This window comes from Leptodactylus fuscus, chromosome 8 (genome assembly GCF_031893055.1).
Source record: "Leptodactylus fuscus isolate aLepFus1 chromosome 8, aLepFus1.hap2, whole genome shotgun sequence".
Lineage (NCBI taxonomy): Eukaryota > Metazoa > Chordata > Amphibia > Anura > Leptodactylidae > Leptodactylus > Leptodactylus fuscus.
This window is the reverse complement of record NC_134272.1, coordinates 78,069,329-78,095,542: the sequence shown is the minus strand read 5'-3', so window position 1 is coordinate 78,095,542 and position 26,214 is coordinate 78,069,329. Positions and strand designations below refer to the sequence as shown.

At 43.8% G+C, this 26,214-nt stretch overlaps 1 protein-coding gene across 1 annotated transcript in view; it reads left to right on the top strand.

Moving 5' to 3' along the window:
- Window positions 1-24,607, top strand: part of TANC1 (tetratricopeptide repeat, ankyrin repeat and coiled-coil containing 1) — a 135,218-nt gene extending 110,611 nt beyond the window's left edge. Inside the window, exons 19-28 of the mRNA XM_075284450.1 lie at window positions 2,819-2,897; window positions 11,783-11,916; window positions 14,039-14,162; window positions 16,148-16,323; window positions 17,772-17,904; window positions 18,661-18,752; window positions 18,911-19,057; window positions 19,413-19,484; window positions 19,691-19,791; window positions 20,268-24,607. Of these exons, the coding sequence (XP_075140551.1) occupies window positions 2,819-2,897; window positions 11,783-11,916; window positions 14,039-14,162; window positions 16,148-16,323; window positions 17,772-17,904; window positions 18,661-18,752; window positions 18,911-19,057; window positions 19,413-19,484; window positions 19,691-19,791; window positions 20,268-21,609 (2,400 nt within the window). The 3' untranslated portion in view covers window positions 21,610-24,607. The remainder of the gene's footprint in view (window positions 1-2,818; window positions 2,898-11,782; window positions 11,917-14,038; window positions 14,163-16,147; window positions 16,324-17,771; window positions 17,905-18,660; window positions 18,753-18,910; window positions 19,058-19,412; window positions 19,485-19,690; window positions 19,792-20,267) is intronic.
- The last annotated feature ends 1,607 nt before the right edge of the window (window positions 24,608-26,214 follow it).

Here is a 26,214-nt window from a genome sequence, read left to right as displayed (position 1 = left end):
TACGGCTGCTGACAGCCCGGGTATCGCAGTCGCTTGTTGTATCATCTGATACGCTGTGTGATGTAGTTACAATGAACACAATGGCCCCAAAGCTCCAGTGTAATCGCGTTTTACCAGCTAAACAAGCTTAACCATATTTATTAGGGCTTGACGGTAAAAATGACGTCCACTACAGCACATGTTCTCTAGATCCTCAGGCCTGAACAATGGATGCTCTGTTTCTTTTACTTGGCATTTTGGGGTGTCGGGGTATTCTTTGTGTCATTGCTTTGATGGAATTTCTTCAGTTAAAGGGGTCTTCAGGCCTTCAGTTGTTTTTCTTTTGTTTTGCAAAACACAGGCTCAGTGGTTCTTTTGTTTTGTAACACAGTGGCTCAGTGGTTAGCACTGCAGCCTTGCAGCGCTCGAGTCCTGGGTCCAAATCCTGCCAGGAACAACATCTACCAGGAGTTTGTATGTTCTCCCCATGCATGCGTGGATTTCCTCCCATACTCCAAAGACATACTGATAGGGAAAAATGTACGTTGTTAGACCTATATAGGGCTCACAATCTACATTTAAAAAAATTGCCAAAATTGCTGGTACTTCTTGATGTGAGAGGGAGGAGAGAGCTGCCCAAGTTACAGTATGGACAGTGAATGTTTGTAAGCAGTATACACTGGAACACAACGGCTAAAAGATTAGTTCCCATGTATTAGTGTGTGACAGTTTTTTATGTTTAACATCCCATTCAATAAAAAAAAAAGCGTAAAAATTCTGAAAATGGCCTTGGGTAATACGTAAAGTGAAAGTCCTATGCAAGGGCCGGAGAAGCCCCAGAGCAGAAATCCTGAGATCCCTGAGAACCTCCCATAGTCCAGACCCCAGAACACACTTGTTATATTTCTAGTTTCCTTTACTTTCCCCTTTGTCTCTGACCTTGTCATGGCGCCTTTAATTATAACAATGCCATGATTATAATGGCGGTGGTTGGCGTGTATTATAGGCTTCAGAAAGACACGCCTGGATTCTGTTCTGAAGATCTTTTGAGATTGTGTAAGCCCGACCAGATTAAAGAGACATTGTCAGAACCAATTACCATAGGCCAGGAAAAGACTCCTTGTGATAGTGAAGGGGGAAAAGGATTAGTATGAAATCTAGCACAAAGTCATCGCTCGGCTGCAGATCTGGATATGCCTAGTAGATCTGTATCTATTGTCAGTCCTTTACATATAGACACACTGATATGATATATATATATATATATATATATATATATATATATATATATATATATATATATATATATATATATATATATATGTATATATGTATCCAGCTCAACCTGCACCAAACAGCTGTCTATGGAGAAAATCTGTAACTGTGCAGAGCAGTTGTCTTTATGTATGCACATGTACCTAGAGGCCGCCTTACACTATATTAGTTACAGTCTGGTATTAATAGCTAGAAGATGGAACAAGATTATTCCTTATGGAATGTGGTCGGAACTCGGCTATTGTAATTAACAACTGGAGTAATAGGTGACCTGCTTAAATCTTTCACTGTCTGCAAGTCCAGCTCTTTTCATCATTTTATAGCTGCTGCCCCACAGTTTTTGGCTCACATGATATTTTTTCCCTAGCTTCCGTCATTCCTGAGCAATAAGTGCTGTATGTTGTTGTCTGATATGCCATTTAGGTTCTGCGATGTCAGGCAAGGGGTGTGATTCTGAGCTCTGATACTGGCTACCTCCAATTGAGGCTCTGAATCACGTCCCCCCTCCCCCCACCTGACACTGACTAACTGACATTACAGAGCTTACAGGGGTTGTCCAGGATAAACTTCTATTGTAATATGTTTCTTCATGCCTCCCTCCTCCAACTTGGTAATATACTTACATTTTCTATCTTGCTGCAGTCTCCTGTTCTGACAATTGGTCGCGTGACCGCTCCTGGCTTAGTAGTTCTGCTAATGTTGCAGGGACTATCTGTAAATATTTTTCCAGCACTGCAACGTCAACAGAGAGGGTACCACTTCATTGGTTGCAGCACACCCTCCCAATTCTACTTACCTGGCCTTCTTTCCAGTCCAGAAATGGGACGTCCCTGCTGAATGCAGCCAGGCAGGCACATCCTCTTCCTCATGCACAATTCAGAGGGAGGCCGGAATGGAAAACAGGGAGGGGGAGCGAGTGAGAAAGGGAGGGGGGAGGAGGAGCAAGTAGGAAAGAGTGGTGAAGCCAGTGAGGAAAGGCGGAGGGAACAAGGGAAGAATAGCAAGTCAGCCCTGAGTGTAGAACAAGGAATCATGGGAGTTGTAGTAAAAGCACACAACAGGAAGATGCAGATGTAAACAAATGCATAAGATGCCAGGAGCTCCCTGACAACCTAGAAATTGTTCAAAACACTGCTAAGGGTATTTGGAGTTATTAACCTATTAATAGCAATAACAACAGACCTTTTTTGAAAGTTCATTTTCTGTCTGGAAAACCCCATTAAATAGCACATCAGGTACCAAAATTAACAGCATTGATAACTCTGGAATGGTGGGGGCTAGAGAGAAAATACCCAACTGTGCCAGAATCAGCGGATAATGACTATTAACAAAGAAGAGCTAGAATTAGTGCAGGCTTAGAGAACACCGTCCCCTCCCCTGACCTATCTGTGTTAGTAAATACCACGTTACCTGTATATTAACGTTCTCTTTCATCCTACAATGCATGTTATGGTTCTACAGTCACAATTCATTTTATTGCTCTATGGTGAAATGCTAAGCCGCAGAACACGATGGCATTTCTTCTTTGTACAAACACTATTTTCGTTCTGTTTTTATCCCGTAGGTGGTGAAATGCCTTTTGGACCACGATAAGGATTACCCGATAGACATCAATGAGAACGACACGTTGTGGGGAGAGACAGGTAAGATCTTTATTGCTTAGGTCACATATCTGTGTGTTTTGCTGGGTTATTGTTTAACAGATGTAATGAATGTGACGTAAAGCAAATACTAATGGCGGTGTTATATCTAATAAGGTTAAAGGGAACCTGTGATGTTAGGCATGGCGTCTGATCTGAAGGCAACCGGAAGAGCAGATTTATATAAAGTTATGTAGGGAAAGATTCAGTATAACTTGTCATCCATTTAAGCCTCATTTAGGGCAAGGAGTCCAGAAGGCGTTCACTTGAGTAGGACCCGCCTACTGGACTCCTAAACCCAGAATAAGTATGGAGGTAAATGAAGTAAAAGTTATATTGATTCTTTTCCTCAATCCTATATGTCAACCTGCTCCACTCCTCCTGCTCTATAACATGCCACCGACACATGTTCAACATGACCGGTTCCCTTTAATCATTTCACTAGTCGTTCTGAACCAGGGACTTTTGTGTTTGTTTTCTGCTTTTAACATCCTAAACCCCAATAGATGATGAGAAAACTAAAGCGGCAGGAGTGGACCGTGTTGACCTTTGTCAGAGGCCTTGACCTTTCTGATCTTGCCATATATATTACGTAAATGGCGGCCACATACGCACATCTGACAGTCTATCTAGTGCACATGGAACACAAGACTGGTATTTGGTTACATTTTGTATTTTCATAAAATTCTGCTGGTTGCCCTTGGCAATAGACTACAGTTCATCTCCACAGTGTTGTCGGAGCTGAATTTAATTTCCAATAGAGCAGAAAACTTGATGCCTAAATAAAAGCCAAGTATAAAGACGGTTACGTGTCACTACATAGGTATATTCTATCCCTGTATATTGCAGCGTGCAGAAAGTTATGTTGTCCTATACGTAAATTCAGGAAACTGTGATGGTTAGATCACTGGAGACCAATGATATCAGGCTAGGATAAAGATGTCCGCACGTCTCGGTGATGTCACCAGATCATTAGCTCATGCTCACAAGTGCCTTCTCTGCCTCCAGAATGGCTTCCTTTACCCCTGTATATGGAGCAGGTGCGCTTTAAGCCAATGTTTTGTTCTCTCCATCCGCACATGTTTCTCCCATCAAACAAGCTGAAACAAAGGAAATATGTTCTGTGATCCAGGTCATCCTTTGACTTTGTCTCTTAATATTCAGCGCTGGCAAAACCTTGCTTTTCCCATGCCCCACCTTGATCAGGCGGCCTGTGCTGAATGAATGGCGATAACATCAGCTGATACCTCTGTTGAGACACGACAGGACGAAGCGATTAAACTGCTGTCTACACCCTGTAATGTGCATTTATTGTGCTGCTTCTACCTTTATGGTTTCAAGTGAGGGATACAAAAAGGTGACGCCACTTAAAGTAATAATACTGGGAGAAATGATTTATCTCACCCTTATATGACACGGTTGGTATATAAGGGGGGGGGGGGGGGCGACATGTCAGGGATATAGTCTGCAAACTTATTTTACTTCAGACAGAAAGGCACCCACTTATATAGATCTCTGCTTTAGTTAAAGTCACCAGTCCATATCTATTATCCTCTCCTTGTCGGTGCAATATACAGGACACCTTTACAATGCACAGAGAAACGTCCCACATTCCAGCTGTGCCATGGCTGCAGCGAGTAAAGTTCCTGTATATGCCATAGATGTAAAGATCCTATTCTTACCTTTTTCCCCCCTGCCTTTGTGCAGTATACCTTGCACTGTTTACGGTGCACAGAACGTTTGTCTTCTCCAGCTGAACCATGGCTGCAGCGAGTAAAGTTCCTCTATGAAGCGCATACGGATTTCCAGTACATGTAAACATAGGGAAGGGCTGCGCATCTTATTTTATCTTCTTGTTTTATGTTTCCCATCCCTCATCTGTGCAGGATACACTGTACACTTTTGCACAGAAAGGTGCCATGGCTGCAGCAAGTAAAGTTTCTCTGTGGAGGGGGGAGGGGGGGTACTAGGTCGCTTATGTACAAATTTAGGCACCATTGCAAAGTTGGAATGTGTGGTATAAATCTGTAAAGAGAAGACGAGGTCTCTTTGTGATTTATAGTATTGGTACAAAATCTGCACCAACAAAGGATAGCTGGAGCGCTCGCCCGTAACTTCTAATTCTCCCATTTCTCCAATCTAATAGTTCGCCACATGTAACACCTCCAGATCTATTAGCACTTGTTCCTGTAAACCTTCGCATCTGACTCCACCAAATAAGTTCCAAGCCTTTCTTTGCAATCTTTTCCTTCCTGTTTCCCTCTGCCATCCCTTTTCTTGACATGTATTTCCTGTGCAGCTGAAACAACTCTCCATGTAATGGGATTGCTATGGGTGAGCTCCAGTCTGCGGTTACTGTCGGACTAATCTTATGAAGATGCTTTATTAGTGCCAGAGACATTTCCTAGGTTAGGACTTCACTGCGGCAAGAGATGTTGTGTCTCCAGGCAGTAAGAAGAGTCAGTGACATAATGCCGGCAAGATTTAGGGCCACAAAACAGTCAGCGGGACGGTCGGCAGCTGCATAGGAACGTGCTGGAGTTCTGGTGCCCCCTAAACTAGTGACGGGTTCCCTTTAATCGATAGAATATCAGCTCAGATCCAAGACCACCCATCTGATAGTAGAGGGCTTATATTGGGCACCAAAACAAACAGCAACAATTGCTCTGGAATGGTGAGAGCTAGAGAATAAAATCCAACGGAGCTGGAATCAGAAGACTGACACCTATTGGTGGATGTAAAGAGATGCAGTTGTTTAAAGGCTCCCTTTGCAGACGTATACATGTACTGTAGGTGTGGGTTTTTTTTATATAACATAGGCATCCATTTTCTGGGACCCTATAACTTCTGCAGCACCTTGTAGTCATATAGCACAGTATAGATACTATAAGTACAGTAACATTACGAATCTGGTTTTCGTCCAGGTCCTATTCCTGTATGATCAGAGGGACATAATTGTATTTATTTATCATTACCATGACGATATTTAATCTTTATAAATTACCGTAACCCGGATTACAGAAAACATCTGTATATGGAATGTACGAGCTCTGAGGATGGAGGTCGGGGCATTTATCTCCTCGTCATGGGAGCTGACGGCATTACATTATAGAACCCCAATGCTTTCCGCATCCATCTGCCCCGTGTCTGTAGCCAGGCACTGTAACGCCTTTGATCATGTATCTTCGGCTCACTAGATCGGTTACACATGTTCTCTGTTTGTTACACTCCAAACTTTTTTGTATGTTAGTTTATTTTGCTTCATTAGTCTGTAAAACTGAAGAAACTTCATTGGATTATCTATTGGAAGTAAATCCTTGAATTTACAAGATTTTCTCCGCTTTCTGACACTTTTACTAACAGTTTCTGCTTTTCTTTTAAATGTAGATTGAGCCCCATATAGAGATCACAATGTACATTTTTTCCCCCTATCAGTCTGTCTTTGTAGAATGGGAGGAAATCCACACAAACACGGGGAGAACATACAAACTCCTTGCAGATGTTGTTCCTGGCGGGATTCGAACCCAGGACTCCAGTGCTGCAAGGCTAACCACTGAGGCACCGTGTTGCCCCCAAGTTTCTGCTTTTCATCTTGTTAATGTGTGAAATGAATTATATCCTAATGTAGGGGCGTCCATTGGTATCGGACAAAGCAAGACTTCAAAAGGGTCCCACAAGTAGAGGAAAACAGATTTTCCAGGCAATGTGACTATAGTGTTGTGTCTCCACGACAGTAAGAGACACGACTCGCAGAGCATCGCACATGGCATATGGCAGTAATTTTATTGCTCATTTTACAGCTTGTTGGGATCCTGAAACACTACACTCCTGTGTCATTGCATAGTCACCAACAATCGTGAATTTGGCAGGGTTGTACAGCACAATCTTGGTAAATCTGGACCAAAATGGGATGGGTATTGCCCAAGCCATTCCTGAGCGCATTGAGCGGTCCTAGGACTGTCACCAGCACACTATTGGTATGTCTGTCATTGTAGAAGTAGCCCGGTCAGCGCTGTCGGACCACAGCTCCCATGTTACATGATCTGATCACTTCTTACCCCAGAGTCGGTGGTGAGAATCTGCCAATAACATGGAGCAAACCTTTGTGCTGACCAAGGCAGAATTATTTTTAGACTTGTCCCTCAGGACCTCAGTAGTCTTACTCACTTGTAGTCATAGTGTTGGTAGTAGATACAATATGGCAGTTGTATTCGCAGCCATAATATTTATTACCCACGTTCCCCATAAGAGAGGGCATCTTCGGGCGCTTTATCTTCCATATAGAGACATTCACGTCACCTCTGACAATAGGACGGTATTTTTATACTACATTGTCATTTTACACCGGGACCCTTTTTTATATGATATTTTTTTGTCTCCCCTCCCAGCACTCGCCGATTCCTTTAATCCCTATAATCCCTTAATGTAGATTTATAATCCGGTGAACTAAACGCACTTTAGACGTCTATTTATTCGTGTTTAGTTTACACTTCAGCAGAAATGTTTTATCTGGATCGGAGGGAGATGGAGAACCGTATGTGTTGGCAAACGCTGTTCGAGTGAGTCTTTATATTATTGTAATGAGGGGATAGATTGGACGCCGCTAATCGCCAGTGTTTACATAAGACGTCTTCAAGGGCTGCGAGCGCCGCAATCTTCATCCTCCTTAGGCTTCGGGCCTACTCAGGATACCAGTCTTGGGCTTCTTATTACCTTCCCTTAATCCTGCTGTCAAACTCTTCGTCTTTCTTCCTGGCAGAGAAGCACATCCCCGTTTTTTTTTTTCGCCATTTTTCTTTTTTTCTGTCAGGTTTGTTGGAGTGAGATCAAAGATCTGTCAGATTAATGGCTTCGCCTTCAAGGCCTGTTTGTAGTCACTGAACAGATTTTTTTTTTTGTGTGTTCAGATATTTTAATATCTGTTTTTGTTTTACTTTGTAAGTTGCCGTAACCCCTTGTTGTCTGAAAAAGTTTTGTTTTTTTTCCTGGCAGGAGAAGGGTTAGTGGGAATACGCCTGCCAAGAGAGTATCAGATAAGAGTCAGTCCTTAGCACGAAAATAGCCGGAATTCCTGAGCATAACTTTGCCATGATCGTGTTTATTTAAGAACACTGTGGGTAAGCCAGTTTCCGAATATGGTAAACTGGATCCAGGGTGGAACTCGCAGGCCGCGCCATCATCCATGGTAAACAACAGGCCGTAATTATCGGGAACATTCTTGTACTTTATTGCTGCCCCCACAACCTCCCTCCTTGTCCTGCCGCTTCCTGCATTCTCTACAACTTGTATTCTGTTTGATTTCTACTAAACCTGTCATACACATGCCCGAGATGTAAGGCCATGGCTACACAGAGCAATATGGAGACCTCAGCGCCTTATCACAGCTTCACCCCAGCCCTGCAGATAGATAGGTTACTGTCACCAGAACCAGCATATCACCCCAGCCCTGCAGATAGATAGGTTAGTGTCACCAGAACCAGCATATCACCCCAGCCCTGCAGATAGATAGGTTACTGTCACCAGAACCAGCATATCACCCCAGCCCTGCAGATAGATAGGTTAGTGTCACCAGACCCAGCATATCACCCCAGTCCTGCAGATAGATAGGTTACTGTCACCAGAACCAGCATATCACCCCAGCCCTGCAGATAGATAGGTTATGGTCACCAGAACCAGCATATCACCCCAGTCCTGCAGATAGATAGGTTACTGTCACCAGAACCAGCATATCACCCCAGTCCTGCAGATAGATAGGTTACTGTCACCAGAACCAGCATATCACCCCAGCCCTGCAGATAGATAGATAGGTTAGTGTCACCAGAACCAGTATATCACCCCAGCCCTGCAGATAGATAGATAGGTTAGTGTCACCAGAACCAGCATATCACCCCAGTCCTGCAGATAGATAGGTTAGTGTCACCAGAACCAGCATATCACTCAGCCCTGCAGATAGATAGGTTACTGTCACCAGGACCAGCATATCACCCCAGCCCTGCAGATAGATAGGTTACTGTCACCAGACCCAGCATATCACCCCAGCCCTGCAGATAGATAGGTTACTGTCACCAGAACCAGCATATCACCCCAGCCCTGCAGATAGATAGGTTACTGTCACCAGAACCAGCATATCACCCCAGCCCTGCAGATAGATAGGTTAGTGTCACCAGACCCAGCATATCACCCCAGCCCTGCAGATAGATAGGTTAGTGTCACCAGACCCAGCATATCACCCCAGTCCTGCAGATAGATAGGTTACTGTCACCAGAACCAGCATATCACCCCAGCCCTGCAGATAGATAGGTTACTGTCACCAGAACCAGCATATCACCCCAGCCCTGCAGATAGATAGGTTAGTGTCACCAGAACCAGCATATCACCCCAGCCCTGCAGATAGATAGGTTAGTGTCACCAGAACCAGCATATCACCCCAGCCCTGCAGATAGATAGGTTACTGTCACCAGAACCAGCATATCACACTTCTTTTGTGTTACGTACACAAGATTACCGTATTTTTCGGACTATAAGACGCACTTTTTTTCCCCAAAAATTTTGGGGGAAAAGAAGGGTGCGTCTTATAGTCCGAATGTGGCGCCTGGCATCCGCTGTAATAGAGAGGCGGAAGCCGGCAAGTGATAGACGCCATTACAGGTGCCGGGGCCTGAGACATCGCTGCGCTCCTCTGCCCTGCGTGAAGCCAGCAGCGGGAGGAGTGATGCTGCTATTCCGCTCCTCCGTCCCCCCGCCGCTGGCTTCATGCAGGGCAGGGCAGCGATGTCTCAGGCCCCGGCGTCTATCCCTCCCCGGCATCCGCCTCTCTAGTACAGCGGATGCCGGGTCAGTATCGGTGGCCCCTTCTCCCCCGGGGCCGGTCCCCACCGGCCCCGTACCTGTGACGTTGCAGGCCGGCTCCTGCGCGGCGATATCGCAGGAGCCGACCTGTTCGGGTGACAGCCGGGAGCCTAATGAGGCTCCCCGGCCTGTCACTGCTGTATTAGTATTGCGGCTGGTCTCTATGACCAGCCGTAATACTAATAGACAGAATGTCCCATAGACGGCAATACAGTTGTATTGCCGTCTATGGGACTTGCAATCAAGCGACCGCAGGTTCAAGCCCTCGGGGGGGGGGAATAAAATAGTAAAAAAAAAAAAAAAAGCTTTAAAAATATGAAATAAATAAAAGTTCTAAATCGCCTCCTGTCCCTAGAATATATATATATATATATAAAAGTAGAAAATCATATATCATAAACCACCGTTTTTTTTTAAGGTGATCTAAGAAATAGATATCCCCAAAATGGTATAACTAAAAAGTACTTCTGGCCCCGCAAAAAAAAACACTCTATGCATCCCCGTACAGCTGCAGGGTCACCTGTCAATGTGGCCTTGCAGCTGTTGCAAAACTACAACTCCCATATATTAAATATTTTACCAGTTTTTGCTTCAAAATTTTTTTTTTCCTATTTTCCTCCTCTAAAACCTAGGTGCGTCTTACAGTCCAGTGCGTCTTATAGTCCGAAAAATACGGTAACTCTTTGACATTCTCTCTCAACCATTTATGGTACCACAGTCCTAGGTATAACCTCTGCACAAATGCCTTTTCCTACATGTAAAGTGTATTCCGGATATAACAGAGGATGATCAGTATGTAGTGAGAGCTGCTTTCAAGTTTGATCCTGCATAGGAAGGAAGAACATCCCGCTGGAATTGGGAAGGCGACAGGTTGCTGTGTGAAGTGTAGATTTGTGTGGTTGGGTTGCTGCCAAATCTATATCTTATGTTCTGGGTTATGAGGAGCAGAGACAATAGACAGCAGCGAAGAACATAAAGTTACAAAAATATATCTTTGTTGTATTTCACAACTAGTCTCTTGGAAACCACACATAGTATACGGTCACATTTTAGGTGTTGGCAATTGCACATGTGAATGCCAAGTGTGTCATCATTTTAGGGTCTGTGCTTCCGACTTGATACAGAAAGCCATAGGACAACCGAAGCATTAGATGAATCTTTCTCCAAAGTCAGGACATGTCAAAAAATAAAAGCTCCAACTTCAAAAAGTATCAGTGATGAATGGGCAGAAAAGATTCTGTGTCCCTCCGTCTTCTAGGTCGTTCAGTGCTATGATTTGCAAATCTGCAAATGAATCAATAATCTGAAGTCAGACGCCTTAACAAGTCGATTGTCTTTGGCCAACACTTTGTGTCATTCATCTGGCTGCACAATGACCCCATAATATTCCGCGCTCGTACTTGGCACCGCTCGACGCGTTTGTAACTTGGCCAAATGTTGGCTAAATGGCTTCTTATTGCATTGTAATAATTTCTTTGAGAACGGCGCAAGTCAACTGTTTGGCCTCAGTGAAGGAGGTTATTGAAAAAAAAAAGTCTTCCAGCTGTAAATTCTCCCAGATCTGTACTGAAAGGGAAATAAGATCCTACATCAGATCGTTCAGGGAAGATCACGTCCGTCGCGTGTTTGTTTGTTTCTCCTCCTTTTAACACAAAGGCAGAAAGGCTTTATTGTACCCGAAATACTTGGCCAGTAATATGTGGCATTTAACCCTTTCCTTACTCCATAAGTCCTGCCTTAAAGGGGTATTCTAGGTGGAGGTATGTGATAAATATTAGATTGAGAGTTGGATAGCTGAATCCCCGTCCATGGCTCCTCCTGGTGTTGTGTTTCGTTCACCTTTGTCACAGGTTGCAAAGTCAAGTGAACAGGTGACGGCCTCCTACAAGATCAGTTCACTCCGCTCCTGCTGCTGACACATTTTTTTTTTTTATTAAATCAGACAATTTTTATTAACACATTTTTCTGTACATAAATTAAAAAAAAAGTGTATATAGGCCTGCTTGTAGCATTACTAATATCCTATGTGTGTGGTTCAGCTCTTACAGCCGCTGCCGGACGGGGGAAGCTGGAGGTCTGTGAACTGCTTCTTGACCATGGCGCCATCTTGTCCAGAGTAAACAGACGTGGCATCTCTCCGCTGTTCTGTACTGTACGCCAAGGACACTGGCAGGTAACGTAAAGCAAACTGCTGCAAATCTTGTGGGGGTTTTTAGCACTGCCTGGCTGACCTCCTGATCCAAATGAACATTACTGGGTGACATTAGAGGTGACGGCCATTGCTGTACATAGAAGAGGTTGCCCTTGGGTGGCCTGTCCGTGACCCTCTGACCAGTTTCCTCCTTTGGTTTCCTAGCTATGCAGTTCCTCAGTTATAAATGGAAGAAATAGTGCGCACTATACAGAGGATTAAGATCATGATGATATGAAGGAAGATAAAATTCTAGCATTCTTGGGAGTTCTGGAATCTTATCTCGTCTTAAAGGAATTTTCCTAAGATGTTAAAATATCTTTGTGGGCTCAATGTTAAGATAAACCCTGCATTACACCTTACTAGCCCTGCTACGGACTAGGGCGACCCCATCTCATGGCACTATGTGCAGAGAAGGAACCGTACCCCATACTGCCTGGAGAGAAGGATGAAAATGGCCACCATGACTTCTATAGAAGTCAGCGGAAAAAACTGTGCACTGAACGTGGCGGCCACCTCACCAGCAAGGAAAGGGTGTACAGGGACCCCTGTTGTGGACATTGGTACGAGTCTTAGATATCCAAGAGGGGAATAGACCTTTAAAGTGTAATTCCAATTCTATAGATAGATAAGGTGTCTACCCCCCCACTCCTGGGTATTGAGGGACATAAAGGTCTCGAAATAATAGAACTCTGTACATACGGAAATCCTATAGATACACACACACACACACATACATACATACATACATACGTATATATATATATATATGTAATGTATCTGCTGGAAAGTAACCTTGACCATAAGATCTCCGGGTAAATACTAGAACTAATATATTCTGTGTCCCTGAAAGCTCCACTAAAAAGTGGTCAAATAATATTTAGCACAAGAGGTCTCTGAAAAGACAGTTTTTGTCCCTGGAAGACACTGCCATAGAAATTCTAATGAGATCGTCTGCTCCTTTGTGTCGGTGCAGTCCCCTTTGCCTTTTCCTTTTCTATTTCTCCGCTGCTATTCACAGCACTCCATCCCGGGCCCGGACAATGCACAATGCCGCCGCTATGTTATAGTCTGAGATTGTGATCGGGCGCCCGGCCAGGTCACCATAACCAGCCCCACAATGACATGTTTAGAGGGTTTTGCTCTGGTTAGATGTAAACTGCAGTTTCCTGTTGTCTCTTATAAGGATATTTTACATGGGAAAGAAAATAAAAATATGTGCAGGGGACGTGGGGATGATATGGGGGAAATATCTGCATGATTTAGAGGTCTGTTCACACAGGAGATTTCCAGGCAAATACAATTTAGCAACATAATGAAACTTTCTACCCTGTTTTGTCCATTGTTTCAATTCTTAAACTTTTTCCAACTTGTTGCTGTCAGTGAATGGAAACATTTTAGAGTCCATTCACACGGAGGAAAATGGTGAGGAATTTCAGCCTCCCATTGACTAGCAGAAAACGGAAGCCATTGGAGTCAATGGCTTTTTTTTCAGTGGTAAAATTCCACACCAAATTCCTCACCATTTTCCACTGTGTGAATGGACCCTTAGATGATATCCAGGGATTGCAGACCTGTACAGACATAACACTGCTGACCGGCCATAGTAATATGTAAGGGTGCATTCACATCCACCTTGTTCTGTCCGTTCTTCAGATCCATTGCAGGACCAGAAAACAGAAGGAAATGATCGGTGTAATGGTGGAACAAAACGGACCCCGAGGGACCACAGTTACTGTGACATTTATACAGTTCACCTGCGCTGACGTATTGTAGCAAAGTATCAGCACAGGGCGGGTTCTGTGTGGTTATAAATATAACGAGTGTCTCCATTCACTGACTGCAGGCAGAGCTCTTACTCCATATACAGATATACACCTGTGTTCCCTGCCTCCCTTTTGCGTGCATACATGCAGGGCCTTGTATTCCTCCTGGGGTGCCCAGATCTGTTGTCAGCACTGTTACTAAGGTTGCAGAGTCCTGTGGGGTTTGCTCATATTTACAGACATAAGACACAGTTCAGACCGTATAATAAGTATTATCAGCTCTTTCTCGTATACTTTGTGCCCTGTTCTGATGGATACGGTTCCTTCCTTCTCTGCAGGTCGCCAGGCTGCTCATGCAACACGGCTGTGATGTGAATCTGTGTGACAAGCAAGGCCGGACTCCTCTCATGGTCGCTGCGTGCGAGGGCCATTGTGGTACCGTGGAGTTCCTTCTGTCAGAGGGTGAGAAAATATCTGCTTTGTATAGAAATGTAAAGCTACAGTACAATACCATCAAATCCGAAGTCAGTGTCAGGGCTGGAATCTGGAACAGGAGAAGGGTCATGGTGGGAAAATACATAAAATATAACCTGCCGCGGGGGGTCAATAGACGTGAAGTGCACAGCTCTAACAATACTGCGCTGAGATGTCAGGAAATAATCGCCATTCACTACATGAGCTCATCTAGTCATTAGTGTCAGCAGTGTCACCTGCTGGTGGTGGGCCGCTATTGCAGACTGGCCATGTAAATGTTTGCTCATGTGTGCATAGACTGTAAATGAGATTGGGGGGCATTGTGTGATGTCTGAGAATATTCTAGTTATGTATCTGAGTGGAGTGGGTTGATATATCCGCTGAATAAAAAGGGGCTTATCCCACAGGTAGAAAGATATGCGCTTTAACTCTTTCACTGCCAAGGGTCTCTGGAAATTTTGCACCTCCAGTAGCCGGAGCAGTTTTCACAGTTTTGAAATGGTTAAATCAAAGCTAAATTGCAACATTAAAAAGCATCCAACCCCCCATACCTGTATCTTTTCTTAAAGTAGACACGTGCAGCATTGTCAGAATGCCACTTGGTACTGTATACGAACAGGCACCTTCATGCAATTTTGATTTAAAGTGAATGTTTTATGAAAAAATGCAAATAAATGTATATTAGTTGCTAAAAGTTGAAACCAAACAATAAATTATATGCACAAAATCTCCTAAAAATAAGAGTTCAACATGTGCAGAGTTCATACATATCACTATGGCCTGCACCCGCATGCACGAGTCTTCAGAAAATCACCAGAACTGGAAGGAACAAAAATCTGCTTTGAAGTTGGAAATGTTAAAAAAAAAAGTATCATCTTATAAAATGTAGGGATTACACACCGTGAAAAGCAAGTGAACCCTAAACCCTATATATTTTTTGAAAGTAGACAACCTAACGTTTACAAATGTCTCAATGGGTCATCGATGGCCACATCCACCTTCATGCAACTTTGTGACAAGCACAAAACATTTTTTGCAAAAATGCACTAAAACACATATTTACACCTAAAACTCATGTTCAATCTCAGATTCATATACAAAATAAGGTGTATACACTGTGTATATATACTATATGTACCGCAAACATCAACTACAACAAGAGCTCAGACTCCCAAATACATGAATACAGAAGACAAGCAGGATTTAGCTGGTGTTCACTAATATGTTAAAAAGCTATACTGCACCTAGCAAAGCTGAGGGGGGAATTATATTATACCTGTATGTGACAATCAGAGAGCAAAAGTACAGAGATTCTCATCTTTAAAATGAATCTAAAATAATCTTCATAGCCCAAACCAGTCCTGAGATCTGGGCATTGGAAGTAACACGTAGTAGCTACGTCCTCGGCTAGGCAAGTGACACCCTGGGAGGACGTAGAGCTACGTGCTTGGTAATGTCCATTATTCACGTCTGTCTTACACCCAAGGAGCAGCTGTTTTCACTGATCCCCCTCACATCTATGGAAGAATCCATGAAAACTAACAAAAATAGGGCATGTCCTATATTTTGACGGTCTTGTGATTAGCCCCCATTCACTGACATTAAATTAATATTGCTGTGAAAACTTTGGAAGTTGTGTGGAAGCCATATTAGTGGTTACCCAGCATTCTGGGAAACAGATCATCATAAGATAAGGCTGGAGAGGATTTTTAAAGGGGTTGTCTAACATAACAAAAATATGGCTTCTTCCTTCCATAAACAGCGCCACACCTGTCCATGGGTTGAGTGAGGTATTGCAATTCAACCCCATTCACATTAATGGAGCTAAGGTGAAGTACCAGACACCACCTATGGACAGATTTTTTTTTTCTAGTGCTGGACAACCTTTTAAAGACTTTTCAACCAACTTGAGGCCTGTCTAAGGGTAGTATGACTGTCCTGTAAGCTAAGCTGGTGTGATGTTCTCTCTCCAGGGGCCGATATCACAGCGCTGGACAAAGAAGGTTTGACCGCCCTTAGCTGGGCTTGTCTCAAGGGCCACAAAGCCGTCGTCCAGTGCTTAGTAGAACGAGGCTCCACCATTGACCAGATGGACAGGAATGGCCGCACCCCACTGGATCTGGCGGCTTTCTATGGAGATGCCGAGATTGTAAGTCAATCACTAAATATATAAGTAATACAGAGATAGATTTACAGTCACCGCCATTGAAGCAACACTCCAGCGCTACAAATGCACGCAGTCTGAAATCCATACATAATCCTGTGTGTGTGTGTATGTACTGTGTATATATATATATATATATATATATATATATATATATATATATATATATATGTATATATATATATATATATATATATATGAGTTGTATACACATCTTGTGCAGATGCCAGGCCTCCACATTCCTGTCCTAATAGCGCCATGCCATGCATATTAAGAGCCCGTTCTGTCCTCGCAGAGGGATGAGCGCGGCTTTTATTAGTCACCGCACAAGTTTATCTCTTTCTGGCTGCTGCTGTGGGGGCCGCAGATATTGTGCAGGCGGTTACATTCCCCGCACTGACATCACACACACGTCCGCAGGTTGTGAGATTACGCGCTCCTTCACTCACATTTACACAGAGAGGTGATAAGAAGTGGAATTTTCTGCCGCTTTTAATAAATCTGGGTGATATTTACTTAATGTTCTGTCCATTACATATTATGATGGATGGGGGCGCAAAGCTTTTATTTCTTGCCAACGTATGAGGCACACGGAGGAGTCCCAGGAAGGGAAGGCTCGTGTTATTGATCACCTCTAGCCCGGCTGCTTCACATCAGGAGATAGATAGCGGCCAGGTATGCAAGTGGAAGTGTCATCCAGATCTGATCAAAGCAAAACCAGCTGTGATGGAGCTTAAAGGGGAACTCCAGGTGAAATCATTTACTGAGATATAAGACTCACACAGGATATGATATTACTGGTAGTCCCCAAAAACGAGCGAGTTGTGTTACTATTACTAAAGTTGAGAAAATTCTGACTCTTAAAAACCTACCAAACAATTAGAATACATTTAATTTAAGGCGGACTCCAACTTCACAACACTCTCTTCCTCCAATACATCCAAAATAAAATGTGACAACTTTGCAAATAATCTTAGTTTAAAAACAATGTATCATTTTGTGTCTACAGTTTTTTGTGCAGACATTTGTCTTCTTGGTAACAGACAACAAACAAACCCTCGTAGTCTAGTCTTCCCTTTTTTTTTTTTTCAATTCAAAGTTTTATTGCAAGTTTCAAGTACAACAAGACCTGAAATAAGCCAATAACCTGGACCTTCCCTTTTAATCCGGCATCTGATACCCTAGAAAGTCTGACAGCTCACTTCTTGTTCTATCTCAAGGCCTGGAGCAGAAGAGACAGGAGACGCAATGACTCTATTCCTGTAATAGAACTTCTATCGGCCGCTCTGTATATGTTATACCTTGTCTTGAATGCTCAGGCCCCTTTGGTCCTGTTTGTAGATCGCCCCCTGCACGAGGAGGCCATTGAGGTCTAGTCCAGTGTGTGGTGGCTTCATCTCGTCATCATTTCTATGGTTTTCTGATCTGTTTAGGTTCAGTATTTGGTCGACAACGGAGCGATGATAGAACATGTGGACTACAGCGGGATGAGACCTTTGGATCGGGCTATCGGCTGTCGAAACACTGCAGTTGTTGTGACTTTGCTCAGAAAAGGAGCCAAATTAGGTAAATTATTTTTAATGGGATGGGGTTCCTTTATTCAGCTGATCAGCAGAGGTGCCAGGAGTAGGACCCCAACCAAACTGATCACATGACCTGTTCTGAGGAGAGACCATCAGTTTTGTGGTCCTGGAGAGCCCCTGGACTGTTAGTATACACGATTCTACCTGTACTATCTGGACGTGGCCTGGACAGATAGAAGTGACCCTTTCCTTCTGGGAAGTTCCTACTACTGCCTGTTAATGAGCCGGCTTCCCTGCATGGTCTCTGGCCATGTTTAGGTTGCTCACAGCCCTGGAATTGGTCAAATGTCCTGACGTGAAGCCTCATCTGGAGGAAGTCGATGTCATTTCCTTCTCAGGCTTCCTTATTGTATTGGCAACATCTGTCGTATCCTACTGTACAGAAATGGATGCCCTCTTCACCTCCATGGTTTCAAGGAAACGTTATGTGTGCAGGTCAGATGATGGGTCTTCATGGATGTAATGTGCAAACTTCAAAGCCGCGATTCTGGTGATTGATCTTGGATATCTGTCAGGGGGCAATAACTGTCCTGCAGGTCTCCATATCAGCCTGAGCTGCACATGTAGATGACTAGAAGGGGGAACTTGTCACATCAGCAAGGCCAACTGGGTGCCCTAAATCCTGTCAGGACTCCTAGGAGTGCCCGGGAGAGTCCAGATTACTCCAGTATCTATACCTCCATGTATCCGAGCTATTATCAGCATTCATTATATCAGTATTTTTCCTCCATTTCTATAGGTAATGCAGCGTGGGCAATGGCGACCTCCAAGCCAGACATCCTAATCATCCTCCTCCAGAAGTTAATGGATGAAGGCAATATACTGTACAGAGTAAGTTGTCACTTACCTTCTCAGACTGATAAAAGACTTGAGGTGTCAGGTCTCCGAAATCTCGGCAGTACGTTTTCCTTGTACGGAGGACAGATGCTGTAAACGCGCCATCACATGTATTTGCATCTCCTTCCTGACATTGACTTTGTTTCCTGCAGAAAGGAAAGATGAAAGAAGCCGCGCAGAGATATCAGTACGCACTAAGAAAGTTTCCCCGAGAAGGATTAGGAGACGAGATGAAAGCGTTTAATGAGCTGCGCGTCTCGCTCTACCTGAACATGTCCAGATGTCGCCGTAAGATGAACGTAAGTAAAATAGTTGTGTGCGGGGAGTCCGAGTCATAGACATTTCCATATATTGTATCTGAGTGAAAGTTATGAGGAAATACACGGCTCACTGTGTGTCTATTGAAGGGGAAATTATACAGAATTACAAAAACTTGACTCTCTTCTTCCAGAAATAGCACCACACCAGTCCACAGGTTGTGTCTGGTATTGCAGCTCCAATTAAATTGGGTTGAACTGCAATACTGCACACAACCTGTGGTCAGCCGGGAGCGCTGTAGTTAGTCATGTTTTTCTAATCCTGGAAATCCCCTTTGTCTGGTTAAGTGATATCTCTGTGGAAGGGCAGGTGAAGGTCATGCTGATTGTTTTACAGGAAGAAGCAGGTACAGCACTCCCCCATTTACAGGACCACTCACCTGTCTTGTGTGATGGGAAGGGGCCTCAGGTAGGAGATCCTTGTGCCCCAGTCTGAGACTTGCCTTGTTGGAATTGGGTCATGCATTAAAGCCCCTCCTACCTGACTAATCCGTGTGCTATAATACTCTGTGCCTTATATTAACATTGTACCTTGCTGTGGTTGATTGTATACAAAATCCACTAATGTTATAAATAAAGTTTTATAATCTGACCGTCGTCTTCTCCTCTGTGCAGGACTTCGGCATGGCTGAGGAATTTGCAAGCAAGGCACTAGAGCTGAAACCAAAGTGCTATGAAGCTTACTATGCAAGGGCGAGGGCGAAACGAAACAGCAGGTATGTCGTGTTAGTATCACCTCCTCTCTCCATAGACTTCTATGGGTTGCAGATATAGCCTGATCTCCCAGGGAGCTGCTGGCTCTTCTACCGAAGATATAATGGAGCAGTTTAGTTTGTGAGGAGAGGAAAGCAGCTGGATAAATAGAGAGCGAGTATTGATCTATCAATTCACTGCCAGCTCCATAGACAGGACTCTGAGCACCGAGGACCAGATTACTGTTACTACCCATAGAAGTCTATGGTAAGGGGAAAAGAGCGGACACACAGATGTTGTTGCTGCTTCTACCATCTGGCCCCAGTTCCATGTTCACCACAACACTGCTCAGTACTACTGTGTAATGCCCTCCATGCTGCTGCTACTTCAGGATCTCCTGGTGTGTGCTGTGTATGGGAGACTTCATAGCACTAGTCTCCTTCCACCTGCCATTGTGCATTATATGATTTCACATTTATTCCTCTCTGCTCCTTTTTAGGCAATTTGTTGCTGCTCTTGCCGATCTCCATGAGGCTCTGAAATTATGTCCCAACAACCAGGAAATACGAAGACTTTTATCCCGTGTAGAAGAAGAGTTCAAGCAGCATCAGAGGTCACAACAACAGAAGCAGTTCCAGCCGCCACCAGCGCCGAGCAACGACTCCGATCAAGAGGACGAGGCGATTGAAGAAACACTGGACGGACATCTGAACTTTGAGGAGATTCAAGAGGAAGAATCTCCAAATTCTGATCCAGTCCCAGGGAACTCCAAGCCACAAGATTTGACAAACAATAACAGAGTGCAGGAGCATGGTCATCCAAAATACCATTCTGAACCTCCTGAAGAGCTTCAAGGGAAAAACATATGTCTACAGCAAGCGTTAGTACAAAGACCGACAAAGCAGGCACAGATCGTGAAGACCAACCAGCACATGAACTCTCTACAGTCCATGACCAGGTCCGCAAACAGTTTTTCTACTCCTAAGAATTCAGTTCCTTCTAACTTGGTACCTTCAAGCCCACTGCCATTGCGACAGTCTTCCAACCAATCCAGTTTAAGAGGTTCTGGTGCAGATGCAACACACGGTCCTATGTATAGTGAGAGGCTTATATCTGGACATGCCACCCACAAGCAGCCCGGAGAAGTTAAGCAGCCCTACAAATCCTCGGGCTCGTTTGTTTCTAAAACGTCAGAGCGATACGTCGGCCTCTCTCCACCTCGGGAGACCCAGTCAGAGCGATACGTCGGCCTCTCTCCACCTCGGGAGACCCAGTCAACTAGTGAAAAACCAATTGTGGCAGAAAGCAAAAGAACAGCCTCCCATAGCTTGACCTCAAGCAGTAGTTTTTCTGAAGGCATGAAAGGACCTGATGTACGAAGCAAAGAACACAAGACCAGCCAAACTCTTAGTGCAACTGAGCACAGACCTCGGAATATACCATTTATGGGAATCATGGACAAAACAGCCAGATCCTTCCAGCAAAACACTCCGTCTGGTCGAAGCTGGCAAAACCAGACAATGGATGTGAACACCAACCCTCCCGGAACAAATCAGACTGGAAATTTTGAGAAGTTCTCTACCAGGCAGGTAAATACTTATGGAAATCAAAACAAAACCATGCCAAATGTATATGGCGGCCTTACCCACAATGGGGTTTACTCTAAGGATAGCGAGGAAGGGAAGACTCAAACATCCAGCCTCAACCAAGTGTCCAAGGCCGTCAACCAGTCATACCAAGAAGCCATGATAAGGTCACAATCTCTCCTGGTTAAAGACTCGAATTTAAGCTCTTTGTCCTCTACAAAACCAAAGCGATCTTTCATCGAATCCAATGTGTGATCCAACGACTTAGGAAATCCGACCAAGACTAGTTATTAAACGGCGCGTCTTGCTGGAGCGTCCACTTCTTTGCCGTACAATTGACTGCACTCACATGGCCGACAATATACAACAATAAAGCAAAAGTCTTGGCAATGGTGGAAGTCGTCGTAAAAAATATTCACTTGGCTTTATCTTTTATATGACATTGGTTGGAACAGGAGCAAAGATAGAGCCAAAATTTTTTTTTAGAAGAGGCTGCTGGTCAGTGTCAATAGTTGTGTGATAAGCGCTTTGGGTTCGGGAGCAAATTCATAGGAAATAAACTGATCTATGGTCGGAGTCGATGTCCGACTCCTTAATGTTCACTGCCGGGTGCAGCTTAAAGACTCCCAACAACTCCGGAGGAACTTTCCGCTACTTGGTCTTCAGAACATTCGGAACCAAATCTCAATGTACAATGTGTATAAAAGTAAAGCGAGCTTTGCCTTGAATTTTTAAGAATAAATCACCCTTTATGCCTTTAATGATATTATGTAGAGCAAATGTGCTGTAACCAATAGCAAATAGATACAGGTCTCCTCCTCCTATATGTTACATCATAAGAATTACTTGTAATCAAATCAGCAGCCCCCCTCCCCCCCCTTTTTTTTTTTTTTTTTCTTTTTTTTTGGTGCTGTAATCCATAGGGGTCAAATCCTAAAGTGGTCATACGATAGATTAGATGGCAGCCAGAGGTGCAGTGTTCGCTACAATTGGTCTGCCATGTAATGTGGATCTGGACCTCCCGAGATCTGCCAATCCTTTAGTTTTCCTGAGCTGTCACTAGAGATGTCTGACTCCGGCTTACTCTGCTTTCCCATACAAAACATACGCACACCCCACTGAGCAAGTGTGCATGTGTATTTGAGGGAGGGAGGGATAGCTGTCTGGAGTGCACAGCCAGCTAAAGGTGTTACGCACAGAATTATTATTATTTTTTTTTTTTACAATGGGCTCCGAAATGGGGGGAAAACCAGCACCCTCTTATTGGGCCCTGACTAGACTCTACTTCCTGGTTTCCTCTTGACACACAGGAAATGCCTGCTCAGCCAATCACTGAGGTTGGCAGATGCTATGGCCTGTGATTGGCTGAGAAAACACTTCCTGTCTGTTCAGTGAAACCAGGAAGTAGAGACCAGCTGGGAGTCGGGGCAGCAATGGTGAGTTGTTGCATCTTGTATGACTTGTTTTTTTATGTTTTTTTTTTAACCCATTCTGAGCTTGTTTTTAGAATTTCCTCTTCTAGACAACCCCTTTAAGGATACCCGATCAGTGACTTAGTCCTGGGTGTACATGTGTAGATTACAGCCGCCTTCATCATTGTGTTTCAGGATTGCCGTGTAACTGGGTTAGCTTGTATTAGATTTCTGTGTCTAGAGCAGATGATAACTGGAATATATCAGTGTTATACAATACGGTGCCTTAAAATACCGATATTATCTGTGGTTAACGGTGTAGCAGGGGTATTTATTGTGTTCAATTGGTGCCTTATATGACCACTTAAAGGGGCAGGATTACCCAAATTCTGGTTGATCCCCATCCAAAGTTTCTAAATGAGGGCAATAGGCAGATGGTGGAGGTTGTAGAGTGTGTGGGTGTAGGCAGATGATGAAGGTTGTAGTGTGTGAGGTATAGGACACTATTAGGCAGGTGGTGGGGGTTGTAGTGTGTGAGGTGTAGGACACTTATAGGGAGATGATGGAGGTTGTAGTCTTTGTGGATTTCCAGGACGCCCCTATATCTAGCTATGTAAATGAATGTCTGATATTTTATATAGGGTCATATTAGGCTGTAATATAATTTATGACCATATAAGCTGTTTTTTTTGTTTTTTTTTTCTAAGATAACCAGAATGTGTGTCTCATGTATATAATGTCTAACGTTTCTGAGCTATAATACAGCCATATATATATCGCATGCGTTTTAAGGCTTCGACCTCGCTGGTGTTTGCACTGAGTTTATTCTATAAATATGGCAGAATTTCAGTCCTAGCAGTTCTCGCACTTTATTCTTGTCTCACCTTTAAGGTGCTATCTTAGAGGAAAAAAGGTACAGGGAGTATTAAAATGTATAGGAGGGGGGGGGGGGGCATGTTATAGGGAGGAGGGCAGTAAGAGGTCCCCATTGGCTAAAAAAATGCAGAGATAGACATTTTGTGGGTTTAACCCCTTCTGACATCCCGTCAGTTTTCTAGAAACCAGAGATCTGACCGAAACCTTTAAAGCTGAGCTCCAGTAATTTGTTCTAAAGATATTTTTATAACTTTTTATGCTATTTTTCTGTTACAAAACTCCAAACCCCCCCCCCCCCAGCTATAACATTAGGCTGCCATCAGCCACCACTAGGAGGAGCTACCTGCATACAGTTGTACTGTCCAGTTCAATGTATGAACAGTCTGCAGGAAGCTCTAAGGGTATGTTCACACATCTGTATTTGGAGTGGTGTGCTTCTGGCTCTGTATACTGTGCGGGCTCAGAGCTGGATCCCACCAATCCTGTACTGATGAGATGTCCTAAGGACAGGCCATCCATAGTGAGGCTTGGAGCTACCTATGGACGTCTGATCCTGCCTATAATGGAGTCCTGATAGTTTGGGTTTCTGGCCGGCATTACGGAGGTCCTCAGATCTTACTAGGATTCTCTCCTGCGGGAGTGTTTGGCGCTCTCTTCGTGGATGTTTTATATATTCACGCTCTGTATATAGATGAAGTGTTTAAGGTTCCTGCGACATTGTTAGGACAGCGCATAGCTGTAGTGTCGCTCCAGTGTAAATGTTAACATGACGTTCACCGGTCCAGTATCTTACATGTACCTATATATAGCTTATTTATTTTTTACAATGGTTTCCTTTCTCCTTCTTCGGTCTGTAACTCTCCTTTGCACATCTACTGTATTTCCTTAAGGAATTAAAATATATCATTTTATATGAGAATACGGTGTGGTGGGATTGTGTCTGTCTGCGGACGTGAATCACACATGTAAAGAGATCATTGACATTGGAATTATACCAACCTGAATGTTCCCAAAACATACTGCATATAAGAGGTGAGGGTCCTACACATATTCATTTTGGGTTATATAATGTTTTCTCCTCCATTTAGGTCTAAAGCTGCATTCAGAATGAACACCTAAAGCTCCTGTAGTTCTGCTGAGCTGCAGTGATCACCGTGGTGGCCCATGAAGTGAATCTGTATTCTGCCCTTAGAGCTAAGCTGTGAGGTCACATCTGACAACAGAGCGCAGATTACTGCTGACTGTTATCAAGGGTGACCAGCAAAGTTTTCAAAGGCGCTACATTTATGAATAGAGGGAAAGCTGGGTGAAAAGTCATACAAAAAGTGACACTTTCTATGCCAGTCTTCATGTCTCCTGTGCCTCATACTGTATAACGCACCTCCTCAGAAATGAAGTGCACCCTCCAATGGGCTTTGTGCCTGCTCATAGCTCTAGTATTGGTGGTAGACTCTCCTTAAGTAGGACTCCAATCTTTTCATCCATCTGTATGTTATAACATGCTATAGGAGGAAGCTGTGTACAGATGTAAGGGTTACTGATCATCCTATTAATATTATAAAGGTGAAAGTTTGTGAGTTTGGATGTTTGTGGGTTTGTGTGTTTGGATGTTTGTGGGTTTGTGTGTTTGGATGTTTAGATGTTTGTTCCTCAATCACGCAAAACCCGCTCCACCGATTTGGCTGAAATTTTCCACAAACATAGTCCCTACACTCGATAGGCTACTTTTCGTCACAATAGTGCACATATGTTTTTCCCAGGACCCCCACAAAACCCAAACGCACATCACTATTTCTGCAATCTCACACACTTTGGACCATAGCAAGCCACAAAATTCATATTACCCTCTACAGCAGAGGTCAGCAACCCCTGGCACACATGCCAAGAGTGGCACTCCTGCCATATTTCACTGGCATGCCAGCAGCCCAGGACCTGCAAGAGTTAAATGAAGTCCGAGTCTCTTCAGTGGGCTGCTAGAGCTCAAGCATAAGGACACTCCCCTTTGAGAGGGGTGCAGGAAACCCAGGGGGTGGAGCTTAATCGCTCAGGTCTGTGCCTGCTATAGTGGTCTGCATCCTGCTAACATTCCCCGAGGAGAAGAGGAAGCTGCTAGCAAAGTGACACTGAAAAACACACAGGTACATAGGATTACTGTTCTCATTAATGTCAGGCATTTGGGGTTATTAGTTTAGTCTTAGTAACTCCATGTGCCTCACATTAATAGGAATAACCCCCATCATGTCCCTCATATTAACCCCTGGGGGCCCCATATAAGGGTTACTAATAAACCTCAATAATGAAGATACTTAACTATTACCTCCAAGTCTCTCACATATCAGTAACTCTTACACAAGGGTTAATGTGAGGGACATGATGGGGTTAATTGCTATTACTAAGAGGCGCATGGAGTTACTAAACTGTCATGCACAGGGACAGACTTTATGTGGCTGCTCGAGAGTATCCTGTGCCCAAAACTGACATGTACTGGCGGAAAATAACAAATCATACAATGTCGTATATCGAAGTATATTAACCTGAAATACCTCTGTCCCAAAGACACTATGTACAGTTT